This window comes from Beta vulgaris, chromosome 8 (genome assembly GCF_026745355.1).
Source record: "Beta vulgaris subsp. vulgaris cultivar EL10 chromosome 8, EL10.2, whole genome shotgun sequence".
NCBI classification, from domain to species: domain Eukaryota; kingdom Viridiplantae; phylum Streptophyta; class Magnoliopsida; order Caryophyllales; family Amaranthaceae; genus Beta; species Beta vulgaris.
Genome location: NC_079209.1, coordinates 55,207,670 through 55,220,060, shown reverse-complemented (window position 1 = coordinate 55,220,060; position 12,391 = coordinate 55,207,670). Strand labels below are relative to the sequence as shown.

General features: G+C 33.9%; 1 protein-coding gene across 2 annotated transcripts; it reads right to left on the bottom strand.

Annotated features, from left to right (window-relative positions):
* Positions 1 to 1,009: 1,009 nt before the first annotated feature.
* Positions 1,010 to 7,136, bottom strand: LOC104901973 (putative clathrin assembly protein At5g35200). Of its 2 annotated transcripts, none has more exons than XM_048634636.2 (16): positions 6,982 to 7,136; positions 6,246 to 6,350; positions 6,078 to 6,147; positions 5,846 to 5,943; positions 5,453 to 5,594; positions 5,259 to 5,359; positions 5,005 to 5,088; positions 4,823 to 4,873; positions 4,666 to 4,731; positions 4,511 to 4,576; positions 4,349 to 4,429; positions 4,187 to 4,264; positions 3,434 to 3,583; positions 3,242 to 3,317; positions 2,937 to 3,052; positions 1,010 to 1,720 (listed from the first exon to the last, which is right to left on the bottom strand). In XM_048634636.2, the coding sequence occupies exons 2-16, from the start codon at positions 6,342 to 6,344 to the stop codon at positions 1,337 to 1,339; spliced, it is 1,662 nt and encodes a 553-aa protein (XP_048490593.1). In that variant the 5' UTR covers positions 6,345 to 6,350; positions 6,982 to 7,136; the 3' UTR covers positions 1,010 to 1,336. The 2 variants fall into 2 exon arrangements, with proteins under 2 accessions (XP_048490593.1, XP_010687911.2); XM_010689609.4 differs by having other exon boundaries at positions 6,921 to 7,134.
* Positions 7,137 to 12,391: the final 5,255 nt, after the last annotated feature.

The following is a 12,391-nucleotide window of genomic DNA, read 5'->3' as shown; positions in this document are numbered from 1 at the left end:
CTAGCTCATGTGGTAGAGCACTCCCCTCTGATCTCTGAGATCAGGGGTTCGATTCTTACCCCCAGCATTATGTTGGGGTATTTCCTTAGCATGCTTTGCATGCTTTACCAGCCAATGTGCTGGTAGTTCCTACAAGGCTAGTAGCCTTGGTAGGGATTAGCCCTTGGGCTGACTTAATTTCCCAATCAAAAAAAATAAATAAATTTGTACTAGTTGATTAAATATGGACTTACTATAAAACTTTTCATTCATGAGGCCCTATAATAATTTTACTCCTAAGCAAGGATATTATGTTCTTATATGCTATATTATTTCTTATTATTTTATATAAATAAAAGAGTAAGAATAATTCTAACTAATATTTGTTATTAATTGAAAATTGCAATAATAAATAGTAAATATTTATGATTTGAACCATTTTAATATTTAGATGTCGGTTGACCCAAATCGATGTCCTTAAAAATGGTGTTAGATTGGGTGCACTATCAGTTTATAATACTATAGTAGGGATTATTGTTGACATGGCCAAAAATTTGGATATCTAATCTTGTTTATGATAAGATCTTTTTTTTTTTATTTGATTTGAGAATTAATTTGAGATTTTTTTTTTAACGTCTTCACTTTGCAGGTAAAAGATCAACTATATAACCGAATAAACCCCATGCCATCTTTAAGCATCATCTTAAACATATACTTTCATTTATGACATTTGCTATAAATCACCTTAAACATAAGATGACTACCTACCTTTTATAAGTGGGTTTTTCCTACGTTACCTTATTTGAGTTGATAGAATTACATTAATGTATGTCATTTACAATTATACAGGAAAGAGAAAGGTAAGGATAAAGTGGCAAGAATGCTACTTTCAACCTCATGAAATTTAATCAAGTTAAACAGTTAATCAAAATGGTAGGAGTACTAGATTAGCAAGTGAAGAAAACTTAATCACACAACGCATCATGCAGGAAAGAATAAAAAAAAGGCACAGAACTAAAGTCATAACTCATAAGCAAAGAAAATTCAGTACAAACTGCTATTCAAATCTTAAGTATGTGATAAATTCAGAGTACCTGCTCAAAATATTCAGCAATTAAGCAGGTCAAATAATTACAACAATTATTAATCTAGATTCTCACCATGAATGATCAATCAATTCAAATATGCTCCCTATAATTATCAAATAATAAACCTGATATCCCTACCTAAACATGCACAAAATATGGTACACAAACTTCTCTCCTGCAAGGCTGCAATCATTTCCGCTTCAAGATCTCGGTATACGCGTATGCCATTTGTTCTCTATTTCGTATTAGGAGACAATCCAAGTGGAACCTCATAACAATCCAGTGTATGAGTTATATGTTTGCATGGGCATTCCCGGATTACCATACGGGTTGGCTGCATACGAGTTGCCAAAAGGGTTCATTGCCGGTGGCTGTTGTTGTGGGCCCATCATCATCTGCTGCTGCTGATACATGAATGCTTGCTGTTGATTGGCCATTGCTGCCATCTGAACAGAAGCCGGTGCAACCATCGCATTTGAGGCGTAATACGGGTTGTGGACAGGTTGCTGCATCATCGGGATGTGGGCAGGTTGCTGCATCATCGAGTTGGTCAATGGAGCAGGCTCCCATGGATTATAGCTTACTGTTTGGTTAGTTCTTCTCATTGCATCATCATATAGGCTGTCTAATGTGAGCATATCCAGTCCTCCAGCCTTGTGTTCCAAAAGTTAGGAATAATCAGTACATGTCATATTTCAAGACATACCATAAAGTTATTCAAAAAAATTCAATAATCGGAGTAGGTCTAGAAATGCTTTTGGTTACGTTAATAGATAGGCATCCTCTGTCCAGTATGGCCGTGTTTCATATAGTGTCCCGAAAAAATCTTATTTCGTCGCCTCACCCACTTACATAAAAAAGTTTAATTTTTAGATTGATGAGCAAGGTGGCAATCTTATTTTATCACCTCAGCCCTACGTCAATGAGAACTACACTCCTAGACGGTACTCTTGTGTTCGACACATTTATAATTTTCTTTTGTAGTTATAGAATAAATAAGAGGTTAACTAAAAAGACATCTAATTGAGAAAAGAGGAGGCTCCTCCTTAGATCTCTGCCTTTGTATTCAAAGACATTTCACTAATCCATGAACGCTCAATTTCTGGATTTACCCATCAAAAACATATTTTAATGAATATAAAATTGTATAATATGTAGGGCTAGACGCTACTATTTACTTCTGTTAACGGCTAGACGCTACTATATTCCTAGTATAGTACTCCCTCCGTCCCAAAATATAGTTCTCATTTCCCTTTTTTCACGGTAATTTATGCAAGTAGAATATAAGAGGGATAGTAAAGATTTTTTATTTATTTAAATAAATGTTGTATGGGAAAAGATGATTTTAGGAGAGAGAATGGAGAATGATTGGTGAAAGGGCATTAATTGTAACATTTTGGTTGAATAAACAAAGGAAAAAACAAATTTCAAGAAGCAAATAAATGATGGGACACGGTTTTTCTAGACAAATTACGGAAAAATGTAGAACTAAATATAGAAATGGGAACTATATTTTGGGACACCTAAAATGGAAATGAGAACTATATTTTGGGACGGAGGGAGTAGTATTTATATAATAACTTTGCACAAATATTATCATATCATTTATTGCTTTGAAGTCTTCAAAGTTTTCACTTCTCCATGATCGCACTGTAACCCATACCAGTATCCATGCCTCTATCCAATAAGCTAATAATATAATACGGCCCACAGAGCACGAGAAATCCTCTCAAGTAAGTAGTAAAAGAACTTAGATTATCCATACTCAGTCAGTAATAGCAATGGTGTATTCACCGGTGGGGAACCATTGCTTGTATGAATTCCACATGGACTATAAATATAAACACACTGATATAAGTGAGGAAATACCAGTTTGTTAGCGGCAATGGAACTCTCATTTGAGCTTGGTGCGGTAACAAGTGCCAGTTCCCATCCTGTTGTGCCATTTTGCAACTTGGGGGCTGGAGTAGTGGTTGATAGATCATCTGTAACAGGATAAATGAACCCTTTTGAGTTGTTTTTTTAAAAAAATTCTGGATTCCGTTCGTACTTTGAACACAAGATAGCTTTCGAGTTCATATTCCAATTCCAAACAGTGATATCAAAAGGATAATCCCTTTGCAAAAAATAAAAATGATCGCAAAACTATATTCCAAATAAAACATGAAACTTACCGATAGGAACAATAGCAAGAGCAAATGCGTTCTTCTCCTCTAATTCTGATGCAACTGGCTTAGGATCGTCCATACTCTAGAATAATTAAAAGGTGAGCTATTATACATTTACCGGGGATAGCAAATGTTCATGCACATGACATTTTGGTTAGAGTAAGAGCAAACATTCAAGGCAATGATTGTGAAACTTACCAATAAATCAGGAACTTCAGCTACAATTTTCTCCTCCTTAACTGGCTCTGGAGGAGGGGGTGATGGTGGGCTTTCCTCCTTTACATCGGTAATATCCTTGTCTTCAATAGTTAGAACTACAGTGGATTTTTCATCAACCACATGCTTGACCTGGTTATTTGGAATAATTGAATCAGAAGATTGGAGGAACTTCCGAGCAACAGTACTACAGTAGAGCATGCCAAATTTCAATGAATTGAAAAGAAAATTGTTCAGAGATTTCAATAAATAATCAGAAATTCCTGGCAGAAGACAACAACGAAAGAAAACAAAAGAGTCGGGTAAAAGAATCAAGTCATGCCATCAACCCACAGGAAACTGTTCACCTATGTTACTTGTACTCTTCATTTTACCTCAAGTACCCATGTCAAATTCTCGATACTCTGACATAGGTATAGAGTATAGTCATCTCGACACCTCATTTTGCGCCAAACTAGTGGAAAACTTTGGCAAAATAGTCTAATCAGAGTATCAGACACTGACACATAATCGTGCAAAACTTTCACAAAACAGTTAACAGTGTAGTCAGACACTTTGACACATTCCCCTATCCGACCTGCATACCCAAGTCTAAATAACATTGCTGTTTAGTGTTCACGCACTTGTAATCTGACAACTGCCAATGTATACATTAACCATATATTTTAACACCGCACTCTCAATAAGAGGCACAAAGTAACATGGCAATATCAGCCACAAATTCATTTGACATACCTGTTCTTTGCGGAAAGTTGAGCCCCTAGGTGCTTCTTTCACATAATCCTCCATGGCTTGTAAGAATGATGCAGGAGGCTATATCATCAACATGAAGAAACTATTTAGCAGCTAAAGATCAAACAAGAAAGGAAGGTATGTTCAAAAGGAGCTTTGATATACCTGCTCAATTTTTGTAAACCTATCTTCACGCCCAAGATCAAGGCTCTTGCATACTTCATAAAACTCTGAAAGCCTTTCAGCCTACAATTTGAATAAATGTCAAAACCTAGACATAATACTAGCCGATTCATCAGCAAAGCATCTCAATCACATGACACATACCTGTTGTCCTGCTCTACGATATATGTCCAGGGCCCTCAATGCATCACTTCGTTGCATTTCAAAGAACTGTAGCAGAGTAATTTTGCACTAAGTAAGCAATTTTCGCAGAAAGATTAACCAAGGTAGAGATGGAAAAGAGTGGCACATAAACCTACCTTATCAACTAGGTTAACCGTACCATCACTGATAGCATTATAGATTTTAGTGCTTTCTGAAGCAACCTACTCAAAATTATTTGAAAGTCAGAACAATATGGTGGCAGCACAACTGAGCACATTATATCCGAGTCAACTAGGGAAAAGTATGGCATACCATTGAAAGTGCTAATTGTATAATATGATTATGAATCGCTGCTCCTTCGGGCTGCAGGAAGATTTCAAGTGTCCATGCATATGAATATCAGGATCAAAGCAATCCAAGTTGCAGAAAATGAAATGTTTTATGGCACTTACACCATAAAAGAAACTTGCCATACAGAACAAGACAATCGTTACCTGGCAACCAAGAACTCGGTAAAGAAGTTGCTGTAATGCTGGTAACTGGTCAAGCAACTCAACAGTATCAAGATCCTTTGTTCTCTGCATAAAAGATAAAAGGTAAATGTTGTTTTATCTTACTGGAATTCCAGACATAATCCGAAAGTTCTAGCCAAAGTCAAGTTGGAACATGATGGAAAGTTATGAATGTCATAAGCTAAACAACCAGGAAAGCGGAAACGCAAACGAGGGAAAGAAATTAAATTACTTACAGGGCGCTCGGTCTCAACATCATATTTCAAGACGCGTAAACACTCCAATCTTTCTTCCAAGAATAAGGCATAAGCACGAACCCAAGCAGAGTAATCCCACGCTGAAGGAATTATAACAACTTTAGCAATGAACATTCTGATTCAAAAGTAACAACTAGTTGAATTAATCAGGTATCTGGAGACTGGAATAGTACCGCCTGCACTTGAATCATCTCTGAAATGCGACATGTTGAGCATGTGATTTCTGCTCCTCTCATAGTTTATAAGCTCCTCATGGAATGTTGGGTCAACTTCCCTCAAGGCACGATGAATCACAATCAATGTTTTTAAAGCAACCTAAGACAGAAAAGGAAAAAAAAAGGTAAGGTGTTTTAATGCAGCTTAAACCAGATGAGATGGCACCTTGCACAAAATCTTCGATAGTTAGCTTAATTGGTCCACTTCTATTAACTACTGTTGTTCAAAGCCACTATTTAAGCAGCTAACTCAAAATTATAGCGCATAATTTAAAGTTCAAGTTTAAGAGAAGGTATGGCAATTCTCATTGCAATCACTAACACTATCATCGGATCAACATTGACACATACCGCCCAATTATGTGTCCTCGATAGGCGCCTAGCGAGAGCATGAATGCAGTACGCAACATCAGCCCGAGGTCTTGTAGCTGATACTGCTGCAAATATTGCTGCACACAAGAGTAAAAGAAAATACTCGCTAAGGATTCATTTACTTCATAAGATGACACAAATACCCAAAAGAACCCAAATCCACCCATGACAAAAACTTAATCCCGGGTAGCCAAAACACATGCACACCTACCTCTGATATGTCTCTCTTTAGCTGGCCGCTCGACATGATTCGTGGCCTTGACAATAGCTACATCTAACTCCTGCAAAAACCCATCCATATAAAACAAATGTAACAAGAAAAACAATGGCTAAACAACAAAAAGATCACAAAAAGACCTCGAATTCTTTTCGAGATTACCTTGTAGCCACTATTAACTTTAGCCAAGCTAATGGTGGTGGTATCTTTGATGGATCCCAGATATTTCCTCAGACTACTATTAGTACCTCCTCCTGCCATGGCTCCCTAAAACAAAAAATCTCTTCAAAAATTCAATTCTATTCAATCAAATTCATCTTATAACCACCCTAAGTTGTCTTATTACAAGTTTACAACTACTCATATCTTGGCATCATACACAAAAACACCCACACCACAGATCAAAAAAAAAAAATGTTGCTTCAGTGACAGAAAAAGCCAACAAGAAAAGCATCAACTTTTTATGACACACCCAGAAAAATCCAACACCCTTCCACATAATTCTATACTCTTTTACATACAACACCTATTTTTAGCTAAAAAAAATGACACAAACAGTTAATTACACGCCAAACAGAAAACATAAAATTCCACAAAACATGATCTATCAACATTTTATATATTTTCAAAAAACAGCTAAGCTTCTGCACAATTGAGCTGGAATTTACTGTAAATAGCATCAACTTCAAGTTATACAATCAATAATTAACAATCAATGATCCAAAACTCAAGTACCCAGAAATGAAAATGGAAAAAATTCAACAAATTTAAGCTAAAAAATGAATCTTTTTAGCAAATTAAGAAGCAAACTTAGAAGAAAATGAAAACCCAACTCACCTTAAACTCAAAGTTAAGAACTGTGAGTAGAACAAAGAGAAGAGGAGAGAGAAAGTGAGACCTTGCAAGTAATGAAAAGCCGACCCACAAAAGAAGAAGGAGGAGAAGAAGAAGAATAGTATTCGAGAGGAGAGAGAAAATGTTAAAAATAATTTGTTTTGGGGTCTGGGTGGCTCGTCGGTGTCCTATGAGTCCATTGACAATAATTCTTCTCCTTCTCTTTCAAATCTACTTTTTCTTTTTTTAGGACAAAGGAAAAAACAAACTTTAAATTGCAACTAAGTGGTCAAAAGAAATATATAAAAATATATTAATGGATTCTCTTTATTTTTGGACAAGGAATATGTAATATATTTTGTTATGCATGAAAACAAATTCTCTAAAGGTATATTATAGGATGGGAAATGACGAGTTGATTATAAAACAAATATGTTTTTTCAGTGAAAGAAAAATTAGATTAGTTGCACTGGTTGAATTTCATGTTTCTGCAACGAAAATCGTTTGTGTTTTGATGTTGGTTTTTTTTTTTACTTGATTGATGAGTTTGTTTTCTTGTGGAATGATGTGCTTACTTTGCTGGACATCTTCGAAGAGAAAAGAAAGTTTTGTACATGTAATTTTATCATTGGTGATTCCTCGTAAGTTTCATAATTTAGTCTCTTTATGGGTACGGTTTAAATGAATTGAATTAATGCTCTATTCATTTAATTTTGATGTTCTTAGTTGGGTGGTATATATCTATCAAATACTTATGTGAACGCATTAAGGTTTTTTTGGTTCGGCGGAATTTTTTATACGAAAAATAAAGTTATAATTTAGTTTTCTTTTGTTTTGTTATTTACAAGAGAAATTAGAGATAAGATGAAAAACGAAAATTGCAAAAGAGTTGATGTGTATGGGAGAAGAGGAGGATTTTAAAGGATAAGAGATAATATAAAATATGACATTCTTTCTTTTACGGTCAGAAATAAACCTCATCCTACATTTTTTGAGGGGAACCTCATCCTACATAATAACTACTTTTTTAATTTTAGATAATACTCCCTCTTTAAAAGAAATTAACACATTTTTCTTAAATGCTTATAACTTTTAAATTGTTTTATTGTTTGAATTTTTCTTATTTGCAATATTTGCCCGACTCTTCCCTCATTTAATGCTAGAGGGTAAAAAACAAGTACCTCAAAATGTTAATAATAGCAACTCTATTAAAAACCAGAGAAAATAATAACAATGTAACAACTAATAAGAATGAAGGAATACGCACTTTTCGAACCCTTTATAAATCAATTTTAAAATTTGAAAAAATTAGATAAGTTTTTTACCACCTAAGTGACATGGGTTCGGATCCTCTAGAGTTTTATGAAAACTCTACAAAGTAGAGTTGAATCCTGACCATATATTATAAAATCAAGGGCTCATAATTAGTGGAAAAGGAAAAGATATGGGCAGGATATTCGGGGGGAAATAAGGGGGATTTTTGGGAAAGAAAATACAAGCCTTTGATTTCTTAATCAACGGCTGATATTTAACGAACTCTACCGTGTAGAATTATTATTTATTTTAAAACTCTAGAGGATCTGATCAACACAAGTAACGTGGACTATGGACATCTTATCAAATTTCCCCTGTTAATATTAGTCAAAATCTTTATATTTTTGTCTTATAATCGAATTACGCCCTCTGTTTCATTTTATTCAACACACATACACCTTTCACGCATGCCAACGCAAAACTTTGAGGACATATATATTTTTAGTTTTGTATTTGTAAAAATTATAAAAAGTACATATTAATAAAATACATGTTATGATGAATCTAAAAAGATCCCACATGCAATGACGGATCTTCATTGGGACGGGCCTGGGCCTGGCCCCCGTAGTTTTTTTTTCAAAAAAAATGAAGCTTTGTAGTTTAGAGACCAAAACCCAGCATACAAAAACAATTTACACGACATCATAATATGTTATTATGGAGAAATCTGGGTCCTATAGCAAATCTTTCAAGATCCGCCACTGCCTACATGACTATATTTTCATCCGCATATAAATCATAAATGATGATAAAAATGAAATTTACAAATAGTGTAAAAATATCATAGTGTAACAATTATGGTTAGTATTTCGTTAAGGGGTGAGTATTATGCTTTATTTATTTATTTTTTATTGGGAAATTAAGTCAGCCCAACATGCTAAGGAAATACCCCAACATAATGTTGGAGTAAGAATCGAACCCCATACCTCAAAGATTAGAGGGGAGTGCTCTACCACATGAGCTAGCTCCTCATCCGAGTATTATGCTTTAGGAATCATTTAATTTGATTTGTTCATGAAAGTTACTAGTAGGGTAAAATATTGAGTGGTTGTGTCAGAATACGGAAGCGTACGATGCGTATGAAGTCAAAGTACAACAAAGTGTAAACCGTTGATGCGTAATCTCATTGATTAACGTAACCATTTTATTTGTCTTATGTGAACAAGTTATCGATGGTGGAGATTAGTTACGGATTTACAACACTCCACAAACCAACTTAGGTTTATTCTTTTTATCTTTTCTTAACTTAGAAAATTTGTAGAAAACTAACTACTCCCTCCGTCCCAAAATATAGTTCCCATTTCTATTTTGAGAGTCAAATTTTAAAAACTTTAACCAAATATTCTTACTAATGTATACAAAAAAAACATATTCATGAGGGGTCTTGTTAGATTCGTCTCAATGTATAAATTCGTAATATCAACTTTTTATATTTTTTACTAATAAGAAATAGAAGATTTCGTAGGTCAAAGGTACGTCTTGGAGACTGTGCAAAATAAAATGGGAACTATATTTTGGGACGGAGGGAGTATATAATATGATACAAAATTGCATATATTATAGGAAAAAAATTAACATGAATAATCTCAATTTCACTTATTTTCTCAAATTAATCTCAATATTATGACACTCCTATTGGAAAAAAATTAACATGAATATTCTAGAATAATTTCAACTTTAGGAGTGCCTTTTAAAATAATACGAACAAATAATTAATCTTCTCATAATCTACATCATAATAATGATAATAATAACAATAATAATAATAATAATAATAATAATAATAATAATAATAATAATAATAATAATAATAATAATAATAATAACAATAACAACAAGTCAAAGTGAAACTTACGAGTAGTGACAAAGCCAACATGGTACAATCGAAAAAAGCAGAGGAAGTAATACAATAGTTATATTATACTTGTTTTGTTTCAAAATACTGAATTTAACATGCATGCATTCATATATTAATTACTTTGACAATTTATTTGCACTAATTTATTAATAAAAAGTTTTGTTATGAATGTTAACATTATTGGATTAGCTAGGAGGAACATGTTTAAAATTTATTTATTTTATAATTTTTACTAATAAATTTAAATACATCAATATTTAAAAATTTTCACTGATAAATATAAAAGTCAAAGTATTGTAAGTATTTTACATTAAAAGCATCAAAATTCAGACCTTTGTGCAACTTAGTAACATTATTTTCCACAAATTTTCTCAATTATTGCATAAGATTTCCTTACTTGTACTAGGAGTATCAAAAATTGAACATTGAAGGTGATAATTCATTTTGAGATCAGTAAACTTACAAGTCAATTTTTAATAGTTTTTTTAAGGGAAATTTTTAATAGTTCATCCTTTGCATTGTACTCACATTTATGAGTACAAATTATGGCCATTGTGTCTCAAATGTTATCTATATTTAATATAGTTAGTTCAACAACACTTTATAATATCACTAGTTATGGTGTTTTAGATTTTGAAATTGTGCAAAAATTGTTGGATATCTAAATTATATTTGTGCTTCTCATTATAACTTTCTAAAAATACATATACATATCAAGTCAGCCAACTCTACCTAATTAAACTAGGTAGAGAGAAAATCTTAACATATAACAATTCGGCCTAATGTAACACAGAATAAATGAAAATCTTGTTTAACCAAGGATGTCTTGGCCTAGTGGTTAAGATTGAGGTGTTGTGTACGATAAGTCACAGGTTCGAATTCCCCCTCCTCTTCTTTGTACTTTAAAGAAGACGGAGTAGAAAGAGAGTTGCAAGAATAAAAAAGAAGACGGAGTAGAAAGAGACGGAAAATGTTTGCAAGAATAAAAAAGAAGACGGAGTAGAAAGAGACGAAAAATGTTTGCAAGAATAAAAAAGAAGACGGAGTAGAAAGAGAGGTGCAAGAATCAAAAAGAAGACGGAGTAGAAAGAGACGAAAAATGTTTGCAAGAATAAAAAAGAAGACGGAGTAGAAAGAGAGGAAAAGTTTGCTGTTTGTTTTCCGGGAGGATGATCTATTTATATAAATATTACATAATAATTATATTGATAAGTAATAATAATGAATAATAATAATATTAGTATTTGGATATTTTTAAGCAAAACAAAAATGACAAACAATGCGGCTATTGCTAATCCTATTAACTTCCAAACAAGCATAACAGCAACTGCATGGTTTGAATAGCTGGATAAAAGCACTGAAGCGATGGTGAAGACCAAGACAGCCGCATTGATTGAGGTATTGACCATATCTTGTGGTGGAGGTGGTGGAGCCGTGGAGGTGGGTAGTTGTGGTGGTGGTAGTGTGTGTGGTGGTTGGGGGTGGTGGTTGGAGGTGGTGAAGGTGGTGGTTGTGGTGTTGGTGGTGGTGATGGAGGTGGTGGAGGTGGTGGTGGTAGTGTTGTGTTAGGAATTATCTTTATATGTTTAAGATAGATTTGAGGGATAACATTTCCCCCTAATAGGCCTCTAGATGCAGGATGTATATATATACTTGATTGATGAATGAGATTGACACACGTAACATTAACCTAAATTTAACATGGTATCAAGAGCCAGAGGTTGAGAAAAATCCTCTCCACCCACGACCTAGAATCGATCAAACAGATCGACGAGAAGAAAAAAAAAATCAAAACACCGAAACCCTAAACCACTCGAACCAAAACAAACCAAAAACAACGTGATCTTCGAATTATTTTTCACAACCATGACAGAATCTACATAAACCAATATTTCCAAACCAGATCCCGCCTATTTTCTTGGCTCCAATGATAATTCAGGCAACTTAATCACTCTGATTCAGTTGAAAGATGACAACTTTGATGAATGGGCACGTGCAATTCGCATGTCTCTAAATGCTAAACGTAAATTGGGCTTCTTGCAAGGTACTATTCCCAAGCCTTCGACCCCCGAAAAATTGGCTGATTGTTTACTCTACAATTAGAATCTAAGGGAAAATCATGGAAACTGCAAAAGTCAAAGAACTTGGTGATGGACTATCATATTCACACTCATGGTTGTAGTTCTTATAATTTGTAATTGTTATATCTCTTGTATTTATCAACAAAATATCAAAAATGAAACTTTTATCTATTAAAAGTTGATTGTAATATGTTGTAGGCATGTTTTTATTGCCTACATAG

What these genes read in the sequence shown, in the direction of transcription:
- LOC104901973 (XM_048634636.2), bottom strand. Translation starts at nt 6,344, where the DNA reads ATGGCAGGAGGAGGTACTAATAGTAGTCTGAGGAAATATCTGGGATCC. An exon ending in ATCGTAGAGCAGGACAACAG is followed by an intron (nt 4,430 to 4,510) that starts GTATGTGTCATG and finishes TTCAAATTGTAG; the next exon opens with GCTGAAAGGCTTTCAGAGTT. An exon ending in CAACTTTCCGCAAAGAACAG is followed by an intron (nt 3,584 to 4,186) that starts GTATGTCAAATG and finishes CCAAATAACCAG; the next exon opens with GTCAAGCATGTGGTTGATGA.